Source organism: Aulonocara stuartgranti (assembly GCF_965226115.1).
Source record: "Aulonocara stuartgranti genome assembly, chromosome: 11".
NCBI classification, from domain to species: domain Eukaryota; kingdom Metazoa; phylum Chordata; class Actinopteri; order Cichliformes; family Cichlidae; genus Aulonocara; species Aulonocara stuartgranti.
In genome coordinates this window covers 34,890,438-34,916,579 of record NC_138947.1, presented here as the reverse complement: position 1 = coordinate 34,916,579, position 26,142 = coordinate 34,890,438, and the positions used below count along the sequence as shown (strand labels likewise).

At 42.3% G+C, this 26,142-nt stretch overlaps 1 protein-coding gene and 1 long non-coding RNA gene across 3 annotated transcripts; one reads left to right on the top strand and one right to left on the bottom strand.

Moving 5' to 3' along the window:
- Window positions 1-4,790: 4,790 nt before the first annotated feature.
- LOC309716922 (uncharacterized protein) lies at window positions 4,791-8,401 on the bottom strand (the record flags this gene model as incomplete). Its single annotated transcript, XM_082551073.1, has 2 exons — window positions 7,409-8,401; window positions 4,791-5,025 (listed from the first exon to the last, which is right to left on the bottom strand). The coding sequence occupies exons 1-2, from the start codon at window positions 7,759-7,761 to the stop codon at window positions 4,791-4,793; spliced, it is 588 nt and encodes a 195-aa protein (XP_082407199.1). The 5' UTR covers window positions 7,762-8,401.
- A 1,887-nt stretch (window positions 8,402-10,288) lies between these two features.
- LOC309716935 lies at window positions 10,289-23,394 on the top strand. Of its 2 annotated transcripts, none has more exons than XR_014279582.1 (3): window positions 10,289-10,445; window positions 10,578-10,653; window positions 23,117-23,394. It is a non-coding gene; the product is annotated as an uncharacterized lncRNA (long non-coding RNA). The 2 variants fall into 2 exon arrangements; XR_014279583.1 differs by having other exon boundaries at window positions 22,750-23,394.
- Window positions 23,395-26,142: the final 2,748 nt, after the last annotated feature.

Below are 26,142 nucleotides of genomic sequence, written 5' to 3'. Positions count from 1 at the left end.
CACCAGATGTCACCGGAGAGGACTGTGTTGAAAAGCTTCGAGTAATGAACCGTTTTTCAATACAAGCTTCAGTGCTTCGGAAAGCTTCATTTGGCCATCACTACTCTTTGGTCTTGGCCATGGCGGAGTTTGGAGTCTGACTGTTTGAGGCTGTGGACAGGTGTCTTTTATACAGATGATGAGTTCAAACAGGTGCCATTAATACAGGTAACGAGTGGGGGACAGAAAAGCTTCTTACAGAAGACGTTACAGGTCTGTGAGAGCCAGAGATTTTCCTTGTTTGAGGTGACCAAATACTTATTTTCCACCCTAATTTACGAATAAATTCTTTACAAATCCTATCATGTGAATTCATGGATTTTTTTTTCACATTCTGTCTCTCACAGTTGAAGTGTACCTCTGGTGCAAATTACTGACCTCTGTCATCATTTTAAGTGGGGGAACTTGCACAATCGGTGGCTGACTAAATACTTTTTTGCCCCACTGTAAAAGAGACACCTCAATAGGACAGGCACTATCCCCTTTAGTCTTCTGTCTTGTACAAGAAGCAACTAATAGATTTTGAGCTTGTGGAAAAAGCAAGCAGATGGAGATTGTCCATTTACTGTTTTGTTTGTAAGTATGATGAGTTTAAAACAAATTCTGAAGTCAATTGGGATTCAATGTAAAGGGAAGTAAATGGATGTAAAGAGAATAAACTGTATGAAATGGTGACTGTGACAAAGGGTACATTTTTTAATTAGCCTGTAATACTTTAAGGTAGTATATTAATGTCATTCCATTCCATAAGTGAAAAATAAAAGAAACCACTGAGTTAGTTTCAGGATTGAAGTTTGAATGGCTGTCCTATCACTCTTTAGTAACATGTTGAGTTGAGTTTAATGGGGCCCTGCCTCAAATTTTTGAGCAAGATTTGCACTCTTCAGGGGTTAGCTGACAGCAGATATCAGCCAGAATGTTTCAGAATTCAAGGTGTTAAAAACAAGCAGTAAAATCTGTAATTTTAAAACTCACGGTCAGTGAAGGACAACAATGAAAAGTGTAACACGAGCATTTCTCTTACTGAATGTCTACAATTTGAAAGCAGTGTTTCAGTGCAGTTTTCTGGAGCAAATACCTGAGTGTAACTCATTTGGAAACACAAGAATAACAATTCCAAAAAAAGCCACTATTTTGAAACCTGCTGTACATGTGTGTACAAACATGTATGAACTTTCTCCTGGAATTTTGTGAGCAAATAGTGCACAGTAATTGCATTGCTGCCATCAACCAATAAAAAAAGATGCAAAAATGTTGTCCAGATGTTGCAAAAATGATACAATGGTCCATATACTTAATTTTTAATCATTAGAATTAATGACGAAGCAGTTAGATGCTCCATTGTTCATTTTACTGATTCTCATATAATAAATTCCCATAGCATTAGAATTTTGTCCAGAAAGATCTGCTGACAATTTAAATTTACCTTGACATTTGTTACTACTTAATGAATAAAGAAATTATAATTAATTATTATGTGACACAGCACCCATGGTAAAAAGAAATGGATCTTAAATTGAAATTGTGTTTTTCATTACAGTTCCATATAGTCGGCACAGATGGAGCGAGGTTACAGGAGCAAATGTCCCTTATTGTTTCCAATGCGTTTCTTTTTTTTCTTCTTACACTCTCCGTTATACCTTTATTTGTTTGAGAGATTAAATCGTTTGAGTGCAGTTTTCATGGCCTATGGAATAGCTGCTCTGAGGGGACTCCACCATCCGCTCACAATAAATGAAATGTGGCATGCCAATCTGTGGTTAGAGGCTCAGGTCATGATAAATGCCCTCATACATAAATTACCTAGTTGATTCACAGCTAATCATCCATACAGATGCACAGGGCACCACTGTCTTGTGATTTGTATTTCTGGTAAAATTGTGTGAAATAAGCTTGACATCCAACAATCAGACATATATAATCCAGCTGTATGCATGCGTGCAACACATCAAACCACATGTAAAAATGTATAATTGTGAAGTTATCCAGTGACTACTGGATATAACCATTAAACTAATTCTTTAATGGATGTATTCAGCAGATACTAATTAAAGTAACTAATATACCTTTAGACTTAAATTCTACTGCTTTTGGAACATTTCAGTGCAGTTATAATGTGCCTTGTCTGTGATACAAATGATCCTAATAACAAAAGAGTTCAGTGCCCAGTGAACATAGCCTCTTCCACTCCTCTTTCAAACCATCTGTATTCTATGTGCAGAATGTGAGCACTGGCAAAAGAGTCATCTTTATCCTTTAGATCAGGGGTCGGCAACCTTTCTGATGATGAGTGCCATCTAAAATTTCCTCAGAAGTCAATGTGCCATATGACTGCATTAGCAATACATTTAATAACGCTCTATATTAACAGTTACACACTGTATAGAACCACTTTATAGAATTATATTTGTTTGCAGATGTTGGCAGCTATCAGCGAATAGTTTTCAGCTATTTTGAAACATAAAACAGACACTTTTTTTCCATAACAAGAACTCCATAACAGCAAATGAACTGTACAACAGAAAATGCAACAATGATAAGAAAAATAAACTGGGCCAATATGGCATGTTTGTTAATACAGAGACACACATGTTAATGTGATCTCTGATCTCACACTCAGAGACACAGGTCTCCAAGTGTCCTGCATTACCTGTCCACTCTCACACATAGTGTCCGGCTACCTAACGGGTGGCTGTGGCTCAGGTAGAGCAGATCAGCTACTGATCAGAAGGTCGGTGGTTCGATTCTTGGCTTCCCCAGTCTGCATGTCAAGTATCGTTGGACAAGATACTAACCCCAAATTGCCCTCTGATGCGTTCATCGGAGTGTGAATGCGTATGAACACAGGTTAGTTTGCACTTGTGTATATAAGTGCTTGTATGAATAAGTGCTCGTATGAATGGGTGAATGAGGCATGTTGTATAGAGCGCTTTGAGTACTCCGGGAGAGTAAAAAAGTGCTATATAAGAATCAGTCCATTTACCATTTACTCTTTGTGTGAGAGAAAATCTGCTCACACAGATATGTACTGTATCTAGGTGCAGGATTCACCCGCACATCAAAACAGGAAAATCAGTGTTTTAGAGTCTCCACTCTAACAGACTCCAACACATCCCATTCACTTCTGCTAGAATTCAGTCACCTTTCCTTAATCTAAGAACGATCAACTAATTTGCATATCAGCTATTAACCCACCAAGTTGACAGGACAACAGAAATGCATGTTCAAAATATTATCACAAAAATAGTATTTCCCTCATACAGTAAATTACTTTTGCTGCATCAGTCAAGCAGAAAGCATCTCCTAATTTACTATATTAACAACTAAATTTATTGTCTGATCACTGGTTGGTCAAACCAGAATCTTTTTTTTCCCACAAAAGTTAAAATGTTGTCCTGTAACCTAGAGAGTTAATTGTCAGCATTGGATAAATTCAGCATTTGATAACAAGCTGATTTTCATTGCATGTGTGTGTTATTAAGCAGGTTTAATCTATGTCTGTGGAGCTGTATATCCAGCAGGGCATGTTCTTAAAGCTGCCTTTCCTACACATTTTTCTGCTATTATTTGATCATTTCTTAACTAATTTGCTATTAGTCCACTGGTCTTTGCATCACTTTTCATCACACTAAGTGACTTGGACAAGATGACAAACAGAATCTCATGCTTAAGATGCTGTCTAATCTTCATGAGCTCTCTTGTGTTTGTAAGTGTTAGTAAGGTTAACACATTTTCTGTTTGTGTGTGTGATTTTGTATATGTTTCTTTTTGCAGTGTTTCAGACTCCTTCACAATTTTCCCACTTAAAGCAGTTTCCTTTTTTCCCAGGATTGCTAACCCAAGACCACTGTCTACTCTATGATTATTATTTAATACTGTATTGATAGAACCAACTGATTCTGCAGCAGAGCATCCCCAGTCCCTGAGCTCCTGCTGCTGCACCCACAGGTATGTACAGCAAGCACTGATAGCTTTTTAGTTGGTGGGATTGCCTTGTGATCACCTTTACTAAATATCTACAATCAGTCTGATTATATCCTGTTTTTGTTTTTTGTTTTTTTTTCAATGTTGAAATTAAAATCTAGTAGCCTTCTCATTTCTTTGTGTTTTGTGCTGTTTTACAGGCCCACAAGGGAGGATGGCTCCGAGGCAGATGAGGGACGGGTCCCAGGACGGTCCATCGGCGCTGGAGCTGGCCATCCTGGTATCCCTGAAGAGTCCACACCAGTCTCCAACGGAGCATTTCCTCCTCAGCCTTGTTCCTGCTCTGGAGAGCAGCTGGTCCTTTTTATTCCTGTCTCTCTGTAAATACTTATGTTTTACATATTTATGTTTAATGTTTTTCTGTTTGAGAATTTTAATATTATTTCAAAAAAAATTTTATAATGACTAATGTCTCAGTTCTACTACACAGCAAATGTTGGCACACGACTTGTCACATGTAGAATTTATTTCATATTATACTAATGACAAAATATACTAATACAGTGGGATGCAAAAGTTTGGGCAACCTTGTTAATAGACATTATTTTCCTTTATAAATCGTTGGTTGTTACAATAAAAAATGTCAGTTAAATATATCATACAGGAGACTCACACAGTGATATTTGAGAAGTGAAAAGAAGTTTACTGGATTTACAAAAAGTGTCCAATAATTGTTTAAACAAAATCAAGCAGGTGCATAAATTTGGGCACCACAAAAAAGAAATGAAATAAATATTTAGTGTATATCAATGTGTGTGTCTCCTAAATTATATATGGGGTGCCTTTGTCTGGACGTGCTTCCCATCCAGAGCTGCACAGCACAGAGGAAAGTTCCAGTGCTCCTGGAATCCCTCTGTGATGGACCGCCAGTCTCCAGGTGAAGGCACAGCCATGAAGTCGTCCACCAGACAGTCCCAGATGGCCGTCGCTACCTGGGGGATGATCTGACACACCGACTCTGAAACTGAACGCTTGGTGAAGGAGTCCCCGGTGACAAGGAACCTGGACAAAATTGTTCAAAATCAGTATTATGTGTACTGCAGTTAGAAAATACATTATTCAAATTCCAAAATACTTTTGTGATGTCAGATTTAAGTCACAAAACTTAAATCTTACATAAAACATTTTGTAATTATAAGGATAATTACAAAATGTATATTAGATAATATCTAAAACAGTTGTGTTTTGTTTTAACTTTAACATATCATAATTTGATTGGTAGCAACTTTCACAACTACAGTGAGCCAATCACTCATAATTCCTAAACATGTCAATCAGGTAGGAATGAAGTGAGACATTAATAGAAATAAAGAGTTGTATGTTGACATGTAGCCCTTTCCTTGCTTAAATCATTAAGCAAGGAATGTGTGTGTGAATGGGTGAATGACTGAATGTAGTGTGAAGCGCTTTGGGGTCCTTACGGACTAGAAAAGCGCTATACAAATGCAGGCCATTTACCATTAATATGTTTGAAAAATTAATCTGTGATAAGACATAGCTTATCAAGATAGAACCAAAGATGAACCAAACTGTTCAGTTTTATCTAAGTCTGTTTTAATAAAGGCTGGCGACCCCTGCTATAGAGTCTGACAGCTGTGGGGATTATATACAAATATTCAACTATACCAGAATTAAACCAGGTCTAAATAAAAAGGAGTGAGTATCACTACAAAGGTTATCTCAGTGGTCCTAATGCTACAGTTTGATATCAGCAAACCCCGAGCACATACATTGATGTGACACCACAGCCATGCTATCATTGCAAACACTGATAACAGCATAAATCGAATTAAATCGGGACTTGATGAGAGCTTCTGAGTATCACTAGAAATATTATAAACAGTCGTCTCCGTACTAGAGATGGTACGATACCACTTTTTTATGTCCGATACCGATATCATAAATTTGGATATCTGCCGATACCGATATAAATCCGATAGTGTTTTTTTAATCAACAAAAGTGTTTTTTAAAATATCTTGCTGCATTTTGCAAGTCTGCAAGTTCATACTCAAGTTTAAAACAACAACTACACTAAAGCTATTCTGTTATACCTGTATGCAAAAAAAAATATTTCATAGTTCAGCAATACTGATCAATCTAATAAACTTAAACCTACACCATCCTCCCTATTCTGGTATTTTAAAGAGTACTTAGCGTAAATATTAAGCAACCTAACTAATAGGGTTCCAACTCCCAGCAACAACAAAAATAAATAAATAAAAAATAGGGAACCACCCCTCACACGCCACCTCATGATGCTTAATCGACGTAATCAACCTTAATTTGATGCAGTGTGAAAAAAAAATGCACAGAAATCAATTATTTTTCAAGAAATATTAAATAGATTCAACATCTTTCTTCAACAAAATTGCAGACTGCACAGATGGTACCTTCCCAAAGGAAAAAGTACTATAGCTTACTAGGGTATATATATTAGACTTAATAGTCACTATATACAGTAATTGACTTCTATTCCTTTTACATCAAATTAAAACTTTGGGTGTCAGATAATTATTTATTAAAAGCTAGACATTTTAAATGAGAATAAGAAAGAAAAGTATGTCTTTGTGCCCCCTTTTCCCTGTTCATGCCCTATCGGCCCCCCTGGCTAAACTTTGCTAGACCCTGCACAGTTACCAGTGTCAGCTACGTAGAAAAAGATCCTCGAGTAGAAAGTAATATTAAATACATTCTAACAACAGCTTATCAAGCTTAAACGTGCTGCTGTTGTTCAGCTGCTGGTTTCCTCTTTCTGGTGCAAAGTGGGCCAAAAACAAAGAAGAGAGATGGAGTCGCGACAGAAAAGCCGATCAGCTGATCATTAAGCAGTTTCACGATTGAAGTAGCAGCCGGAGAGCGAGAGGCAGTCGCTCCATATATCGTTTGGTAAACTTAACGCAGGAATGCTTTACATTCAGAGATGGACTTACACACTTGCTTTACTTCTCTCGGGGATAACTTTGTCGGAGATGAAATGCCGGGTTGCTAGCGAAGCTCCACATGCTATCCAGACCACCGACAGGTCCCGCATGCCACAGCCGCTCTATCACGTGATGCATACTGCTCCGACGTGCTAACGTTCTGAGGCGAGTTACGGCGTGTTGCAAGTTTTGTGAGGTGCTTTCGTGATATTTAATGGATCGGATTAAATTTTTTATTTTTCTCCGATATCCGATCCAGTAATTTAGGTCAGTATCGGACCGATACCGATACGTAATATCGGATCGGTCCATCTCTACTCCGTACCACAGTTTTCTATCAGTAAACACCGACAGCATTCACTGTTAGCATACCACATTCATGTTAGCAGTGTATAAACGATAGTTTAGCATATATTAGCACAGGTATCAATAAAGGACTACCGTATTAAACACTTTTACTAACCTCAGGCAGATGGACAGGCGCTCTGCAGGTGGGATTGAGCGCCTGTAATTGGTGTCTAGGCGGGCGATTCTGGGACTGACGCAGGAAAGCAGGTCCTCAAACTGGCAGAGTGAACGACGGTGATAGCGCTGGAATCCGCCGTCATCCAGGCGCAGCTCCTGGAGCAAATGGTGAAACTCACCAAACTGCTCAAGCCTCTGGAGGACATGATGGACCCAGGTACGGCGAGGACGTCTTTTACGCCGCTGCTCTGCTCTCCACAGTACATAGAGAAGGGAGACTCTCTCTTCAAGCGCTAGCTCGACAGCTGCCATCTTGCAAAGATACCGGTCTGGCACAACTTCCTCCCACATTCCTCCCACATTTCCGGTTCACGCGCGTCAAAATGACGCGCTATGGATTTTTCTTGGACACGCGTAGAGGTGCAAATGTGCACGCGTCAAATTAGGGGCGTTTGGGGCGTTTTGTTCGTGTCCATCGCGTTCGGTGTGAACACACCATAAGGCCTTCTGTACTCACTGTTCGTGTTGTTTTCGTTCACGGGAAGAGTCTCTGGATCCCATCAATCGCCATCCAGCCTGAGGGGAGTTCAGACGCAAACTGTCCACCTGGTGACAAAGTTAAGCACCAGTTCTTTCAACAGGCGTCCCAGACGCTGGCTGCTAGCAGACTTTGGCGGCGTCATCTCCCTCTCCTCGGTGGATGTGATGTGTTGGGTTCTGGCTCAGAGGACCAAATAAATGTTGGATCTGTGTTTCCACAAGCCCCGCTAGTTTAGAGACTAACAGAACATCTTCAACCCGCTAGGGAAGTTTTTGGTCAAGAACCAGCTCTTGGAGCTCACGCTCCTAACCTGTCTCCAGCCCAAAATCCTTCAGAGAGCAGCTGTCCCCATAGCTATTTATTAACATGACAGTTACAATACACAATACAACACAAGCACCTCCCACCGTAAAACCCCCCAATGGTTCTAAGACAAGGCACTATGTGTGTGTGTGTGTGTCATGTGAGAATGTGTGTGTGTGTGTGTGTGTGTGTGTGTGCGCCTCTCTGTATGCATGTGTCTCTGTATTAGTGATGTGTCGGTCGCGAACTAAATGGCTCTTAGAGAAGGATCTTTGATGTGAACGACGCGAGCCAGCTCCTTATCGCGAGCCGTGGGCTTTTTTTTTTTTCCTTTCTCTTACCCTCTCTCTCGCACTGTTTTTCGCTTCACTCTGCACGCGAGTCTTGTGCTTGCGCTGGGAAGACGGGGTAGGGGCGGTAGTTACAGTCACAGTAGCACAGGAACAGAGCGGGAGGGAGAGACAGAGAAAGAGAGCCAGGGGCAACAACGTCACATTAGAAAGGTATAGGTAATCATCCACAACTATTTTCAGTTGCGGATGATAAAGGAAAGTTTATTCATGCAGGCCCATATGACAGAGAATGTGCATCTTCTTTTTGTTTTCATATTTGAATTTATATTTAATTGCGTTGTGGTTTGCAGTGTTTTGTGTTGTTTCACTTTAAATTTGTTTAAAAGGAAAAAGCTGAAAATTTAAATAGTTAAAAGTTGAAATGTGAATAGTTGGTTTTTGTATTATATGATTTATTTATTTTTATTTTATTTATTTATTTATTACATTTTTTATGGTGGCCCCTAGAGACAAAGCACGTACAAACTTTAAAATACGTCTGAACTCTGAAGCACGTACAAACCCTGAAGCACGTACAAACTCCAAAACACGTAAAAACACGTACAAAAGACAACAGAAGTGCTCCAGGATGCTAGGCGCAGTGTTGAGCTTTTGTTACCTAGTGGCTACACAAGCCAGCAAGTACCAGCGACCGGATTTGGTGTGTGGTAGTAACAGGTAAATGAATTTTTTGAATTATTTGAATATATATGAGTGCATGTGTATAAATACACAAACAATACACATATGCTTTCAATTGTGTAATTTAAGTGATCTAGGTAGCTCTGTTTTGGAAGTTCAGTTAACGCTAGAAATGTGTTTTGTAGTTTGTACGTGCTTTGTCTCTAGGGGCCACCGCATATATTTATATATAAACATGTATAAATAAAACCACTTCTTTTTTTACATTATTAATATTTTTGTGCATAATTTTATATTGTTGTTAATAATAAATTAATTAAAGCAACAAAACAACCTAAAGAGCTGGTTCGGAGCTGAAAGAGCCGGCTCTTTTTAGTGAGCCGAGCCGAAAAAGCCGGTTCTCTAAAAAGAGCCGGAAATCCCATCACTACTCTGTATGCATGACTTCCTGCTCACCAAAAGGATTATAAAAGCAGGAAGCAGCGTCACAAGAAACAGATCTTCCAGATAGAATGTATCTGCAATAAAACCTCCCCCAGCACAGAGTGGTTGGAGACCTCCTCCCCTTTCCCTCATCCACCTGCTGGCCTCTGTGAAAGCTTGACCATAGCCACCACCAAACAACTGAGTTATTTTTACACATCGGCCAGCATCTGGCCAATCCACCACCAAAATCACCATCAGCCCACTGGGTATGCCTGATGGCCAGTCCAGCTATGGTCGTGCCATCAGTTAACCCTTCACATGCCAGCTGTGGCACATGTGCCCAGGGTTGCCGACCCCTGCTTTAGATGCATACGTATAGCTGAGTCTCATCCTTTTGAGTTGGCTCTTCTATATTGTGCCATGCTTTTATGGAGTGGCTATTTGGTTTCTCCAATGCATGCCAAGCCTGCTAGTATTAACTAATCTTATAAAAAAAAAAAAAAATTATAAACGGTCATTTAAATGATCATTTATAAAAAAGACCAAGTATCATCAGAATTCAACTATTTTTAGACATTGAATTTATTACACTGAATTTTTATCCTCCAAATTTCCCTGCAAAAATATCCACCTGCAAAAATTCAACTGCAAAAGTGATGAACTTAAATGACCCAAACGAGAGCAATCAGCACTAAATCGAGTTGAGCGGCTCTCAGCCAATTAAATCACGCTGTTTGATCACATGCCACTGTTAGCCAGCAGTGTGTCTCCTAAAAGAGAGCTGTTTAAAGGTGAGTGAAGTGTGAAGTTTTTCTCCTAAATAGAGATCATTACAGTCTGCCTAGTCCTACTTAAAATCCCATTCATTTTCCTTTTATTTTATCATCTACTCGAACTGAGGAAAACGTTTGACTAACCCACAGACAATTTCCGCGCCTCCCCTCTCTGTCTGCAGAGGCAGTTTTGAAGATGGCAGCGGCAAACCCTGGCGATTCTCCAGTAAGTATATTGTTTCTTATCTTCAAGTTTGTCTTTTGAAACGTTAATTTTATTTAAATCCGTTGCTTACTTATAAAGTACACAGACAGGGTCTTTGCTCAACTCGTCTGAGGCGTGTCCTACTAAGCGCAACATGCTAGCATCCTGCTAACCGAGCTACCCTTTACATGCTGTGCTTTAGAAAATAGGACACTCGGTACAAAACCATACTCCGCAGATATTGATAGGTAGATGAACAATGCAAATAAAAGGTTGGAAACGAGAACGGCATTTGGTGAAGGGGTAAAATACACCATGAATAAAGCCATAGAGTGAATGGCTGCCATGGTTGCAGAACAGCCTGATTTAATGACAAGAATGGGGAAAAGTGAGGTGAAGTGAACCAAAGCTACAAAACACGGTCAGAAAAGGCAGGAATAGGGCAGTGATATGTCTGTCAGTATGAAGTTGGTGTGTGCTTTGATGCACAAAAACTCGAGACCGGTAGCAGGAAGATGGGAGACTCATGTTTCACTGGAATAGTGGTGAATTAAAACATCCTTTGTTGGGGAAATTTAGGTGTAAATGCATCCATACAGGCGAGACAGAGGCAGACCAGACAGTGAAAACAAGGCAAACATTAGAAATATTAAAACGGAAATATAGGATTAATATAACATACAATTAGGGAAAACTGAAGGAGCACAATGTAAATTATATTGTAAATTCATTAAAACAGCATACTCTGATGAAAAGAAACATTTAATTGGGTAGGATGATAATAATAATAATATGAAAAAACATGTACACGATGGGCATGTATACTTGTACCCAGAATTTAACAACAATAAAGTTGTAGCATGCCAGTACCTAACCCCATCCGTTACACCCACACTTTCAGAAAAGGATATGATCAATATCTTTACAAATACTATCTAAACTTAAACAGATAGCATAAGTTAAAAGTAAGACTTTGAGGGTAAAAAAATACGAAATGACAGATAAGCCAATTATTACATCTGTATCGAAGACATTGAGAGACCATCTTGATTGAATGTAACTTCACTCCACACAAGTTTTATGGTAGACAGATTTATATTGGCATCTAATAAATGATTAATTCTTAGATTTTATTGAACGTTAATTTATAAATAGTTTCTGTCTGTATGTGTTTGTTTCAGATTATGTAAAATGAAATTATTCAGTCAGAATATTCAGTTGGATGCTGACATCATCCAACCAATATATATACACTCAACAAAAATATAAACGCAACACCTTTGTTACTGCTCCCATTCCCCATGGGATGGACGTAGAGACCTAAAATTCAGTCCAGATACACAATATAACCATCCCTCCCAAACAGTGGTCACAAATCAGTCCAAATGTGTGGTAGTGGGCACATCTGCCATATTGAGATAATCCATCCCACCTCACAGGTGTGCCACATCAGGATGCTGATCTGACATCATGAGTAGTGCACAGGTGTACCTCAGACTGCCCACAACAAAAGGCCACCCTGGAATGTGCAGTTTTGTCTCACAGCAAAATGCCACAGATGCCACAAGCAATGAGGGAGCGTGCAACTGGCATGCTGACAGCAGGAATGTCAACCAGATCTGTCGCCCGTGCATTGAATGTTCATTTCTCAACCATAAGCCGTCTCCACAGGCGTTTCAGAGAATATGGCAGCACATCCAACCGGCCTCACAACCGCAGACCTCGTGTAACCACACCAGCCCAGGACCTCCACATCCAGCAGGTTCACCTCCAAGATCGTCTGAGACCAGCCACCCAGACAGCTGCTGGAACAATTGGTTTGCACAACCAAACAATTTCTGCACAAACTGTCAGAAACCGTCTCAGGGACGCTCAACTGCATGCCCGTCGTCCTCATCGGGGTCTTGACCGATGTTGTGGGCAGTCTGAGGTACACCTGTGCACTACTCATGATGTCAGATCAGCATCCTGATGTGGCACACCTGTGAGGTGGGATGGATTATCTCAATATGGCAGATGTGCCCACTACCACACATTTGGACTGATTTGTGACCACTGTTTGGGAGGGATGGTTATATTGTGTATCTGGAATGAATTTTAGGTCTCTACGTCCATCCCATGGGGAATGGGAGCAGTAACAAAGGTGTTGCGTTTATATTTTTGTTGAGTGTATATCCAACAACCTTGCACAGCCATTGAAGTGGAGTGGACCAACATTCCACAGGCCACAATTGACAATCTGATAGACTCCATGCGACGATGTGTTGCACTGCATGAGGCAAATGGTGGTCACACCAGATACTGACTGGTTCTGGGTCCCCAGACCCCCAATAGCGCAAAAAACTGCACATTCCAGGGTGGCCTTTTGTTGTGGGCAGTCTGAGGTACACCTGTGCACTACTCATGATGTCAGATCAGCATCCTGATGTGGCACACCTGTGAGGTGGGATGGATTATCTCAATATAGCAGATGTGCCCACTACCACACATTTGGACTGATTTGTGACCACTGTTTGGGAGGGATGGTTATATTGTGTATCTGGAATGAATTTTAGGTCTCTACGTCCATCCCATGGGGAATGGGAGCAGTAACAAAGGTGTTGCGTTTATATTTTTGTTGAGTGTACGTGGGAACTGGTACACGCTGTCGTATACGCCGGTCAAGCACATCCCGAACATGCTCAATGGGTGACATGTCCGGTGAGTATGCTGGCCATGCAAGAACTGGGACATTCTCAGCTGCCATCTGCCCTGAACAATGTGAACCATGATTCATCCGTGAAGCGCACACCTCTCCAACGTGCCAGACGCCATCGAATGTGAGCATTTGCCCACACAAGTCTGTTACGGCGACGAGCTGGAGTCAGGTCAAGACCCCGATGAGGACGACGGGCATGCAGTTGAGCGTCCCTGAGACGGTTTCTGACAGTTTGTGCAGAAATTGTTTGGTTGTGCAAACCAATTGTTCCAGCAGCTATCTGGGTGGCTGGTCTCAGACGATCTTGGAGGTGAACCTGCTGGATGTGGAGGTCCGGGGCTGGTGTGGTTACATGAGGTCTGCGCTTGTGAGGCCGGTTGGATGTGCTGCCATATTCTCTGAAACGCCTGTGGAGACGGCCAAACAAAAAACAAGGAGCACCAGAGTCCAAAAACGCAGGAAAGCACATCAAAAACAAAACGAAACCAGAGCTCAACGAGAGTCCACGAAGAGTTCAGGGGGCCGACCGTGCACACGGCAACAGCAGGCAAACAGTTCTGGGGGCCGACCGTGCACACGGCAACGGCGGGCGAACAGTTCTGGAGGCCTCCGGTGCACACGGCAACGGCTGCAGCGCAGGCAAAACCAATCAGGAGGCCGACCACTTGGAAGGCAGTGGCGGCCACTGAGCAGGTCCAGAGGTCGGCCGCGATGCCAGCCGCGGCGATAAACTCCTTCCGGAGGCTGTCCCCGAAGGCCATGATACCAACTTAGAGGCCCGGAAAACAGCCAGCAGAGGCGAGGCGGAACGGGTCGAGCTGGCTCTGACGGCGGTGTGGCAACCGCAGGACCAGACGAGGCAGGACCAGACGAGGCAGGACCAGGCGTGGATGAAGACGCGGAGGCTGGACCAGGCGTGGATGAAGACGCGGAGGCTGGACCAGGCGTGGATGACGGCAGCGGGACGGCTGCGGAACCTGACGGCAGCGATGCTGCAGTTGGTGATGCGAATGGTGATGATGTAGAAGTCGCGGGGGATGATTCAGCAGATGACGGCTGAACAGACTTCCCCGGACCGTCAGCAGATGTGAGGATGTGCTGGGCGGGCTCCTCGGACCCACCAGCTAACTTGGCTTGAAGCTGAATGGGCGGCTCGGGCCCTCCAGCAGACGTGACATGAGGCTGGCTGGGTTCTCCCGAACCCCCAGCAGACGAAACTGTAGGCTGGACGGGCTCCTCGGGCCCTCCAGCTGGAGCAGATGCAGGGCCAGAGGCAATAGGGACCTCTGACTGAGGGTGAAGATGAGTGGCTGACTTAGCAGATGACAAAGCTAATGATTCCTCCACTAACTGTGCTACTGACTGGGCTATGGACTGTAACAAGGTTTGGAGAAAGTCTGATTGTGGTAGAGCCTGAGCTATGGATAGCGGGGGTGAAGACTGAGCTATGGGTGACTGAACTTGAGATGAAAGTGATGGTGGTGGAGTTGGTGACTGGGCTACAGGCGGCTGCTGAGCAGGAAACACTGGACACTGAGCTGAAGGCGGCTGCTGGGCAGGAAACACTGGACACTGAGCTGAAGGCGGCTGCTGGGCAGGAAACACTGGACACTGAGCTGAAGGCGGCTGCTGGGCAGCTAACTGAGCTGAAGGCGGCTGCTGGGCAGCTAACTGAGCTGAAGGCGGCTGCTGGGCAGCTAACTGAGCTGAAGGCGGCTGCTGGGCAGCTAACTGAGCTGAAGGCGGCTTGGAGAAATTCTGCTGTGGCTGCTCCTGCTGTGGTGTGAAAATGACAACTGCTTCAGTCCGTACCACAGGAGAGAATGGAAGTGTGGTTGGATGATGATGGTGAGGGTTGCATTTCTTCTTTAAAGGTGGATCGAACGACTTGGCAATGAACCTTGGCAAAACATACTGCTGACGTCGAGAGCACCAAGTGGCGAGGGCCTCCAGGAGAGCAGCTGAATCCTCCTTCCCTGGGCCGCCCATGCCAAACAGTTCAAAACAAAAACTGGCTCTCAGAGCTGTTACTATTGTTTTTAATCCGTTAATGTCCAGAAAGGTTATGGTGAAGGTAGGGGATGACAAGAAGTTGTCTAGAAACACTACCTCTGGAAGCCTCTTGTAGTTATCCACAGCGTGAATTATGCGCCAGCAATAATCCCACAACTGTGCGAGGTACTTTCCCTCTGAGGCAAAAAGTGAGTCCGCTGGATCCATCTTATGGTCGCGTCGTTCTGTCAGGGCTCTGTGTGCGGGGAGGTGGAGATGTGGATCCAAGTGCAGGACTCTGAGACGGAAATATAACTGAAAACCACAGCTTTATTGCTGGCACCAACAAAACAGAAACCAAACATGAAAACACTAACTAGAACACACAGGCAGGGTCTGAGGGTACGACGCGACACCGAGCATGGGAAAACACAGGGCTTAAATACACAGGGTAGTAATGAGGGAATGGGCCACAGAAGGGAGACACAGCTGGGGGAGATCAGAAACATGAATCACAACTCAGAGACACGGACTCAACACAGAGACAGAAAATGACACATGGAACTGAACTATACATGAAACCACAATACCTAAAACATGGATAACAAAAACATGAAACTCTAATAATAATCATCACAACCACAACAAGAGAACAAGAAAACAATCCATGATGCAAAATTACACCAAAACATAATAAACTCAAAATACTGGGTCCAACGGACCCAGAACCGTGACACCTCAGGCCCTCCAGCTGATGAGACTTGAGGCTGGACGGGCTCCTCGGGCCCTCAAGGGCCATGATCTGCAGTTATGTTTTCATCTTGATGAATTAACATGAGTTCATGATCAGCGTTTACAGTTTTCAGTTCATGAAACACGAGTAGCTGGGAAAACAGGATCACTAGTCATGTCACACTTTAATTCATGATTTGCCACTTCTGCAATATCCTTGCTTACAGTGGCTTCAGAGGGCCCCGGAGATGGGAAAACACAGTTCTTGAGGTCTAGCTCCGACACCGACACACCTGTTGGCCCATTGATGAAGGGTGTGGCTTGGGAGCCGGTCAGCTCTGGTACATTTGAACCTTTATTTTGAACATGGTCTTCAGACATGACCTTCACCAGTGACTGAGTTATACTATCATTACCTTCATTAAGTGACTGGCGGAGGAGCAGAGCCGACTCAGGAAGGAAGATATTTGCCACAGACAGCTCAGACTTGTCTGAACTTGTCTGATGAAGACACAAAAGGAAGCACCTCCATCCCACTACTCACGCTATTAACATGAGAATCAGTGGAAGTCTCTTTCAGTCTATGTGTAGATTCTGAGGTCCCTACAAGATTGAGTGAATTATTCATGACTGATTGAGAAGAAATGTTTCTAGACTGTGGCTTGGTTGACAGAACACCTTCACTCACCTCCAAGTGCTGGGCGGTGTGACGGCGATGCGAACGCCGCTTTTTCTTGGCTGTGGACCTCGTTGAAATAGACGGTGGAGCCTCTTGCAGCGTCACAGAGGCTGGGGAGGCGAGTGTTGGCGGAGCGGGAGGTGGGAGCTCCTAGAAACTCCGGGGGCCCCCAAGAGCCAGGCGTGTACTGTGGAAAACCTCCTCATAGTTAGGAGTGAGCCACAGCTTCCACTGGACCTCCTCCTCTAGTTGAGCACATGCGGCCCACTGCCGCTCAACAAGGTCCAAGTCTATGATCTCCACAGCAGCTTCCTGTCGCACTGTGGAGGGCGAGACATGCCATAGTGATGCGCGGCGGCGTGAACGCCGCTTCCTCTTTGAAGCGGCCGTGGACAAGACGTGACTTTCCATGGCGACCGGCTCCTTGTCCTCCGACCACATCCATGATAGAAAGGTAGCAGGAGGGTGGGCGGCCGGTTCGAGGCGGGGCGGCTGGCGAGAGCTCCTCCTGCGTAGTGCAGTCAGGCGGTGGCGAAGATGCGGAAGCCGATGAAGCGTGAGCCAACTGTGTGTCGGCAGCGAGTCTCACCGTTCCGACTCTGACTGCTTCTGGCTCCCAAGGCAGCGGAGAAACAGCGCAACAGCATGGCTCTGGCGACGAAGCACGCACGAAGGGCAGCGGCTGTTGCGAGCAGGGGAATACGGACACGCATACCCCTACTTGGCGAGCTAACTTTTCCCGTTCCTCCTCTCTGGAACACTGCAGCCATTTGCCGCATAGCGACTCCACTGTCCGGGTGATCTCCTTCTCTTGTGTCGCTGGGTCCGGCATGGTTGCGCCGTACTGTCACAGTCTGTGGAGACAGGCCGTGCAGTGGTGTGTGTGGTGGACCCAGGTGCGTACACAACTGAGTAGACGGGAGTGAACTTAAACTGAAAGCAAGCCTTTATTATGGCTGATGACACAGAGTTCAAACAAAGCAGAAATACAGTGACTAAACTATAGCTAAACTGGGAAACTAATACTGTGATAAATTATGGAGACCCAGAGAACTATGACAATGACTGCAAAGACTGGCTGTGAAAACATGGAGGGTGGGAACACAGACGACATGACACAGACTGAATGAAACACAGAGACTAAATACACATAAGGGATGATCAAGGGAAGTGGAAACACATGAGGGGGAACAGCTGATACACATGAACCTAATGACAGGACAGGGAAAGTGAAACTACATATACTGAAATTAGACACAGACTTTCAAAGTAAAACAGGAAACATGGGGATTAGACGTGACCTGAACTGAACATAACAACACACAGTGTTGGGAAGGTTACTTTTAAAATGTATTCCACTACAGATTACAGAATACATGCCCCAAAATGTATTTAACGTATTCCGTTACTCAATGAGATTACTTAATATATTATCATGCTTTTTACAACTACATGAATGTACTATTGCTGTGTGATGTATTACTATTACTGAAGGTCCGCGGCTCCGAACCGTAGCAAAAGGACCTCTTGCTAATACGTCGGGTTCGTAGCCGAAAACTGGCTTTACTTTGTTGTCTGGGTCAACTTTGTTAGCCAGAGACAGAGAGAGGCGGTGAAAGGCTGCTCCAAAGGAGCTTATTGTTTCAGAGGAAAACACGAACACAGTGTACAGTCGAGTCTTAATAGCTTACTTGCAACTGGGCTCATCAGGCACTCTTCTTGGCTGCAGTGGTTATTAATATATTTACATCCTTCCAGCTCCCGTTTCTGCTCGATGACAGCTCGTACTTTTCAATTCTCCTTTTTCTCCCTCCTCACGCTCACAGACACATAACGGGTATGGCAGTCCATTCTCCCTGCAGCACGGACTACACTGCCCGTGAGGCTACAGTCTTTAGGGTTATACCTGTAGCATTCTGCCTATTAGCTTAGCACAACAACAAAAAGGCGCTCTCTCACCCAGGAAACAGTCCCAGGGAGCGCGCGTCATCCTGTAACCATGGCAACCGTAACGCTGCAGCCTGGAACAACAGAACATACTGTAGCTGTCAAACAAAACCAAAACAGTCCTGACCTGAGACAATATGAAACAGGAAAATATCAGAATCAGAATCAGAATACTTTATTGATCCCTGGGGGAAATTATTTTTTGTTACAGTGCTCCATTTTAAACCAACATTAAGACAAGACAGACAATACGCTAACTAAGAATAGTACAATATATACATATATATAAATACCACCGTGTTATCCATTTATTTCAACAAAGTAACTGTATTCTAAATACCACCTTTTTAAATGGTAACTGTAGGGGAATTGTCACGGCGAGTGAGATGAGCCGTGTGGAAAATAAAGGAGGATCCAAACGCAGGCACAGGTGTGAGGGTGGTTTATTAAACACAAAAAGGAAATGGACAAACGGCGAACGGAGCAATGACTAAACTAAACTGGGAACAAACTAACTACTGAGCACAAACACGAACCTGAACATAAAGGAAGGAAGGAAGGAAGGAAGGAAGGAAGGAAGGAAGGAAGGAAGGAAGGAAGACGATGGTACATGATGATGACGGCAGTGAACACACGGATGAACCATGGTGGATACGCAGACGGACCAGCAACTACAAACACAGAAGACACGACTTAAATACACTCAGAGAATCACAGGGAGATTACACACAGGTGGGAGACACAGCTGGGAGTCATTAATGAGACGAGAGGTAAAACTGAACACACTCACATGAGACGCAGACCTTCACAATAAAACAGGAACAAGAAACCATCACACTAAGACGCAGACTCGACATTGAGAGACAGACAGAAAATGACACATGGAACTAGACATATACTAAGCAGACACAACCAAAGAACAAATCCTAAACACTAACAGAAACATGAAACTCTAATAATAAACATCATAATCATCATCATTAACACAACAAGAGAACAAGAAAACAATCCCTGATGCAAAATTAAACCAAAACATAATAAACTCAAAATACTGGGTGGAAACTGACCCAGAACCGTGACAGGAATACAGTTACTCATATTTTGTATTTTAAATACGTAACGGCGGTACATGTATTCCGTTACTCCCCAACACTGACTACACAGACATGACGAGGTAGACACACGGATCAGGGAGACTGAATACAGGAGGAGATGACATAAACAACTAAGAAACAAAGGACTAAACAGCAACCTCGAAATTAACTAGATGAACTAAACTAGGGCACAAATGAATACCAAAATATATAAGAACTCAAACACTGGGTCACAGACCCAGCCCATGACAGAGATGAATTGCAGAATGGCAGATAAGAGACAAAATACTGTTACTGTTAATCTGACTATCTTCAGTTTTTACATGCTTACATATACACACGCAGTTACTGTCCCTCCATTTAGAAAGGCAGAGGCGTCACAGTGTAATTATTTTACGTGTAGTTGTTTTTTTTCCTGTGTAATATTCAACATTGCTATCAATACATTTTTCAAAAAATGCCTCTCTGTGCAAAATGGGTTCAAAAACATAAACAACGGTGGGATAATGTTAGTCCGCGATTTGAACCGGGGGAACAAATCGTGGCAGGATCAGCCTGATATTGTTTGTATCCCGCTGTAACTTTACTGTATAAAGAGCTAACATCTCCGAAATGTCAGGAATAGTTAGTCATTACAACAAGTGTTTGTGAACTAAAAATCAAGAATGTGGGCTACTGTTTGTCCGTGATTTGAAGAGCCCAGTGTGTGCTCCCGACAAAGGGAAAACCAATTATGCTGGGGAGACCTACCTTGGCACTTGTGCAGTCTTTGGCTTAGAATGAAGTTGGTTTGGAAACATATTCAGTGATGCTTCATCTCCTGCTTTGCGTTTGTGTGGGCGCCCGTGCTAGCAGTGTCCAAGCGTATTGGGTTTTTTTCCCCCCTTTTCATACCGCAGTTTGAAGTTTGCTTTTAACCATGCATCACAAAAGAATGCCCAGCAGTTTGCCCCATGATGTGCAAGTCTGCCCATGAAACTTATGGCCCCAGCGATAACAGAACTTATTTATGTACTGCAACCTTTTCCTCTATTCATGTGTATTGTTTGTTTAAAAAAGAATCGAATAGAAATCAAATTGAAGTCAGTGCTTAGTGGAGACTAGCTCTGATGTTTCACTCTGCCTGTCCATGCTTAACAGAAGACAAGTTTTCTGTGAGTAGATGGTTTGGGGCTGGGATGGTGGGGGGAGTCCAAGTTCTTTGACAGAACTTTAAAGCAGCAGAATGAACAGATGTTTCCCAATGATTAATGTTCCTCCCTGACTTTCCTCAGAGGGGTTGCATGCCTATGCATCTCTAACCCTGGACACCTCCGCAGCACTCAATAAAGCCAATTTCTTCACCCCACAGTTTCTCTTTTTTTGCATTTCGTATTGTCTTTTCTTTATTTATATTTCTTTTGTGAAACATCTGCTTTTATTTTAATTCAATTCTAACAAGTCAACTGTTACTTAATAATGGATTTAATTTTTTGTAAAGACAGTGTATTGAGAAGTACATCCAGTTTCATTTGAAGCCACTACAGTGCAAAGGTTTAGGTGGAAATCCCCTCATACTGTAATATGGCAAGACAATAAACGCCAGGGCTGTGTGCTGAAGGGATCAATCATAGAGAGAACCAAACAGAAACAGTCAGGCACTTCTCCCTCTAAAAACTGTCATTTAAATAACATAAACTGTGTCTTAAAGGTGTCATCTCATAGTGTGAGCCTGACCCCAAGTGGCAGAAATGGGAATAGAAATGCTGAAGGTTCTGTAGAGGAGTTACCAGGAAAGAGTCTAGTTCATATTTTCTCTTCTGCACCTATTTGTTCTGTAAAGTTAGACTTCACTCCAGCTTATTTTAATTCACATAAAACAGATAATACAATACATGTAACTTCTTTCATTCAGTCGTTGAAAAATCCATCATCAGTCAGAGAGTTAGCATAACAGTTATTGTGACTTTGCAAAGCATGCAAGTTTTTTACTCAGACTTGTCTCTCAGTTCATCTCCTCTATTTTCTTTCAATTTTTGGAGGCACTGTCGAAAGGAGTGCAGAGCAACAGCGTCCCCTGCTGCTTCACATAATGAGTACGGATCCCTGTGAACACAGTCTCAAGGGAAATTCCCTGTTAAAATCTGGCACTACGTAATAATGAATGCCAGGCCATGGGTAAAGGGCTCACATTAAATATTTATGTCACTTAATATTTCATATGGTAATTTTGTATTTAAATTGGATTTAATATTTAATATAAATACAGACCTAAGTGCAGTGTACTATTCTCAAACACCAATCCAGACACCTTTCATATGACCTGGGGGAGTAAATATGACACAGACTACATACAGATGCAGACATTCAGTGTTAGAACACACAGACAAACAAGGACAGCCATTTTTATTTGAACCATCTTTAAGGATAGGTAAAGGCTTTATTCACAGTTCACTATATTTCAATAGTAAAAATAATTATAATAATAATGATATATAATTACCTGGTATTATTGATGTAATTATCTTTGCACTCATAAGTAAATGAGTAAAGAGCCAGAATTTAATAATCAATCCTAAAATTCGCCGCTTCATCATCAAAGCATTCATTACTACCATGATAAACAAGTTTTTAAAAGTTTCTCACATCATATGTTGCCTAAAATTTCTTTCACATGGTAGGAAAGGAAAACAAATTTTTTGTAATGACAAGTGAGACTATTCGTCTACTTGCTAATGGTAGCCCTGTTTCCACACAAAACGGAGATGGAGCAGTGAAAGTTGAACAGGCGGCAGCTTGCCTATGATTCTGCTCTACGCCACCATATTTCCAACTAAAAACTTAACCACACTTAATCTATCAAATTAACCCAGCATCAACCAAATACTTCAGAGTAACAAAATTTTGCCTTGTTGCCATCTATTATGTGTACTTTGTAGACACATATAAATGTCATGCTTGTTAAGTTATGGTAATGAACTAATCATTTGTTTCAGGTGTGTTGACCCAGGGTGAGATCTAAAACCTGCAGGACACCAGCCCTCGAGGCCTGGAGTTTGACACCCCTGCTGTAGAGGATTAAACTGAATAAATGTTCGGACTATTTGGCATAGCTTTATCTGTGTGGGCATGGCATAAAACCATGACTGACAGCATCGGGAAGATTTCTCAACATGATAACAAGAGCCAAGATAACATACAAGTATATGTGAGGGCATGTCATCCTTGTCAGTGGCCGTTGGATAAGCTGTCATTTCAAGCATTCAGCCCAGAGGAGGAACAGACAGCAGCATGGAGATCTGTCTCCATCACGGGAAATGTAGAGTTTTCCTAAAATAGTCTATTTTTGTCTTTCTTTCTCAGCAGACATTCTGTATTTTCCCAGGAAAAAAGTGATGAAGTGGATTCACCAGGCCAGAACTCTTCCCATCAAAGCAAATAGGGCAGACAGACCAAATCAATCAGTGGAATGTGCTCCCAGCTGATAGGATTTAGACATATTGTCAGCTCTCCATGGTTACTCCCCATTTATCTTCCGACTGTTTCATTCATCTTCATCTTATCCTTCACGTCTAAGATCAGTAATTTCACATGGTTCTTCTGATGTAACATCTCATTCATTAAAAACATACTCCCCTTCAGATTGTATACTGTATATCTCAGTAAGTTAAGAATTTACATGTTGTAATAGGTGGCAGGGTGACCTTTCAGCCTCCTGAATTCATGTCTTGAACTTCCCAACAGCAATGTCATGACTAGTGGTATGGCAGGAAGACCCAAATGCAGGACTCGAACCAAAAAGTTTAACTGTAGCAGGCAGCTTTAATAGCTGTGAAAAACTCAATACAAGAAAACATAACCAAAACTAGAAACAGAGACTTTGGAACTACAACTTCTCGTTCTACTAAAACTGGGAACTCGGAGGAAACACTCAGCTATGGGGAACAAGAAGACAGGGGAAATCACAGAGACATGATGTAACAACGTGACAATGGACAGAGGAAAAGGGCTTAATTACACCGGGGAGTAACAATGGAATGGGAAACAGGAGGGACACACAATTGGGAATACTCTGACAAAATGAGACAGGGTGGAAGCAAAACTGAAAACAGTGAACACAGGACATGAGACTGTCGTAATAAAACAGGAAAACAGGGCGAACATGGAGCACAGAGACAAGAGTAACAAATTGTGACATGGAGACACGACTGACACAGGAGATGCATGAGCTTAGAAACTGGGAAAGAACAGACAAGAAAACATATTCGATGTGACACATGGAACACACGTGAGGCAAAGTAACAAAAACCTAAGATCTAAAAGTATAACCAGAAACTAACTGAAACAAAGAATATCAATAATCAAAAACACAAACACTGACTCACCAGATTCAGGACCATGACACAAAATATTCTTGCTTGTTAGAAGAAACGTTGGGTCATCATTAATGTCTCCAAGAGGCTCTCTTAGAGCAAACATTACGTAGCACAAGCTGGCAAGATAAAGAAAAAATATAATCACATGCCGCTAGTGAATGATCAGCAAAGCAGAGACAAATACAGAAATCTTGCTGGACTTGTTCCTATTCCTCAAGATGTCAAGTGTCTCATTAACTGCTTATCAACCTCTCACTAACTACAGGCCAATCTCCAAACTCCCTTTTATATCCAAAATATTGGAAAAAAGTAGTTTTAAAATAACTTTGAAAACTTTAGACCTTCAGATGCAAATAGCATCAACAAAAAATTTCAGCCTGGTTTTAAACCTCACCACAGTACTGAGACAGCATTACTTGGAGTTTTTTTAAATTATCTTCTGTTAACCGCTGACTCAGGCTATTCCACGGTTTTAGTTGTACTAGACTTTACTGCTGCTTTTGACACGGTTGACCAAAACATTCTTTTATCTAGATTGGAACATGTTGTTGGTCTTAAAGGCATAGTTTTATTCTGGTTTAAATCTTTTTTTCCTTTTTTTGTTGTTGTTGTTGTTGTTGTGGTTTAAATCGTATCACTCTGAGAGGTCATTCTCTGTTGCCATGGGGCAACACTCCTCGGCCTCTGCCTCTATTTACTGTGGTGTGCCTCAAGGGTCTGTGCTCGGTCCAGCTCTTTTCTTCTTGTATATGCTGCCATTGAGAATAATTTTTAAAAAATATATCATCTCCTTCCACTGTTACGGTGATGATATCCAAATTTATTCTCCTTTGACATCTGATGTCTTTGCTTCTTTGCAACCTCTGTTCAACTGTCTCCATGAGGCTAAAATTTAGTTATCACATACTTTTCTTACACTGAACGAGAATAAGACAGAAGTCATAGTTTTTCATAGTCACACTCCGCAGGACTAGTTAGCTGATGCCCTAGGTCCTCTTGCTAGCCATCTCTTGCCCACCGTCAGAAACCTGTGTTTCTGAAGTGTTCCTGCAAAGCTCATTTAAACTTGAGAAACAGGTCTCCACTGTGGTAAAAAAAAACAAAAAACAGTTTTTACCAGTTGTGCCTGATATCTAAAGCAAAGCCGTACCTTCCTTTGAAGGACCTCAAAAAGCATATTCACACATTTATCACTCCCAGATTTGACTACTGTAACTCCCTCTACTTGGGCCTCGAACACGATTCTGTTTACCGGCTCCAGTTAGTTCAAAATGCAGCTGTGCGTCTCTTAAGTGGTACTAGAATCTATGATCACATCACTCCGGTTCCGGTTGGCTTCCTGTTAAAAAATTCTTACTTTTTTTTTTTTTTGTCCCGTTTGAATCTTTAGCCATCAGAATTGTTGTCTTAAGATCAATAAAGATGCCAAGCGGATTTATTTTACCAAGTGGATCATCATGGCCTTGCCATATTGGTCCATTTGATTGACCTTTATTATAATTATGTATTTATTTCATTTTTGGTTGCTACAAACAGGACAGACATGACTGGAGGATAGGACAGGGAGAAAGAATGAAAGAAAGAGAGGGAGAGAAAGAAAAACAGAGGGGAGAAGAGATGGTAAGAAAGGGGGGAAGGAAGAAAGAAAAACAAACAAAAACACCTGGATCCACCTGTATGGAGAAAAAAAAACAGAAGAGAAAGCAAACAAAGAAAGAGCAACATAATAAATACAGCACCATTACAATAAACTAGCTAGCAGTAGATAACAGTAGATACTAAATATTAAATGCTATTGTGCAGCACGCAAGATAGACCGCGAACTATGTGCTTTGCTTACTTTTAAAATTCTAAACAATTTAGCACCCAGCTATCTATCCAAAGTCCTCCATTTGAAAAATCCTAATGTGGCACGGTTCTGTTTGTCAGATGTAACAACATCTCCCACCACTGGTCCCTGTCTTCAACTTCTCTTTGGCCTCCCAACTAATGAAATCAGCAGCGTAAAGGTAG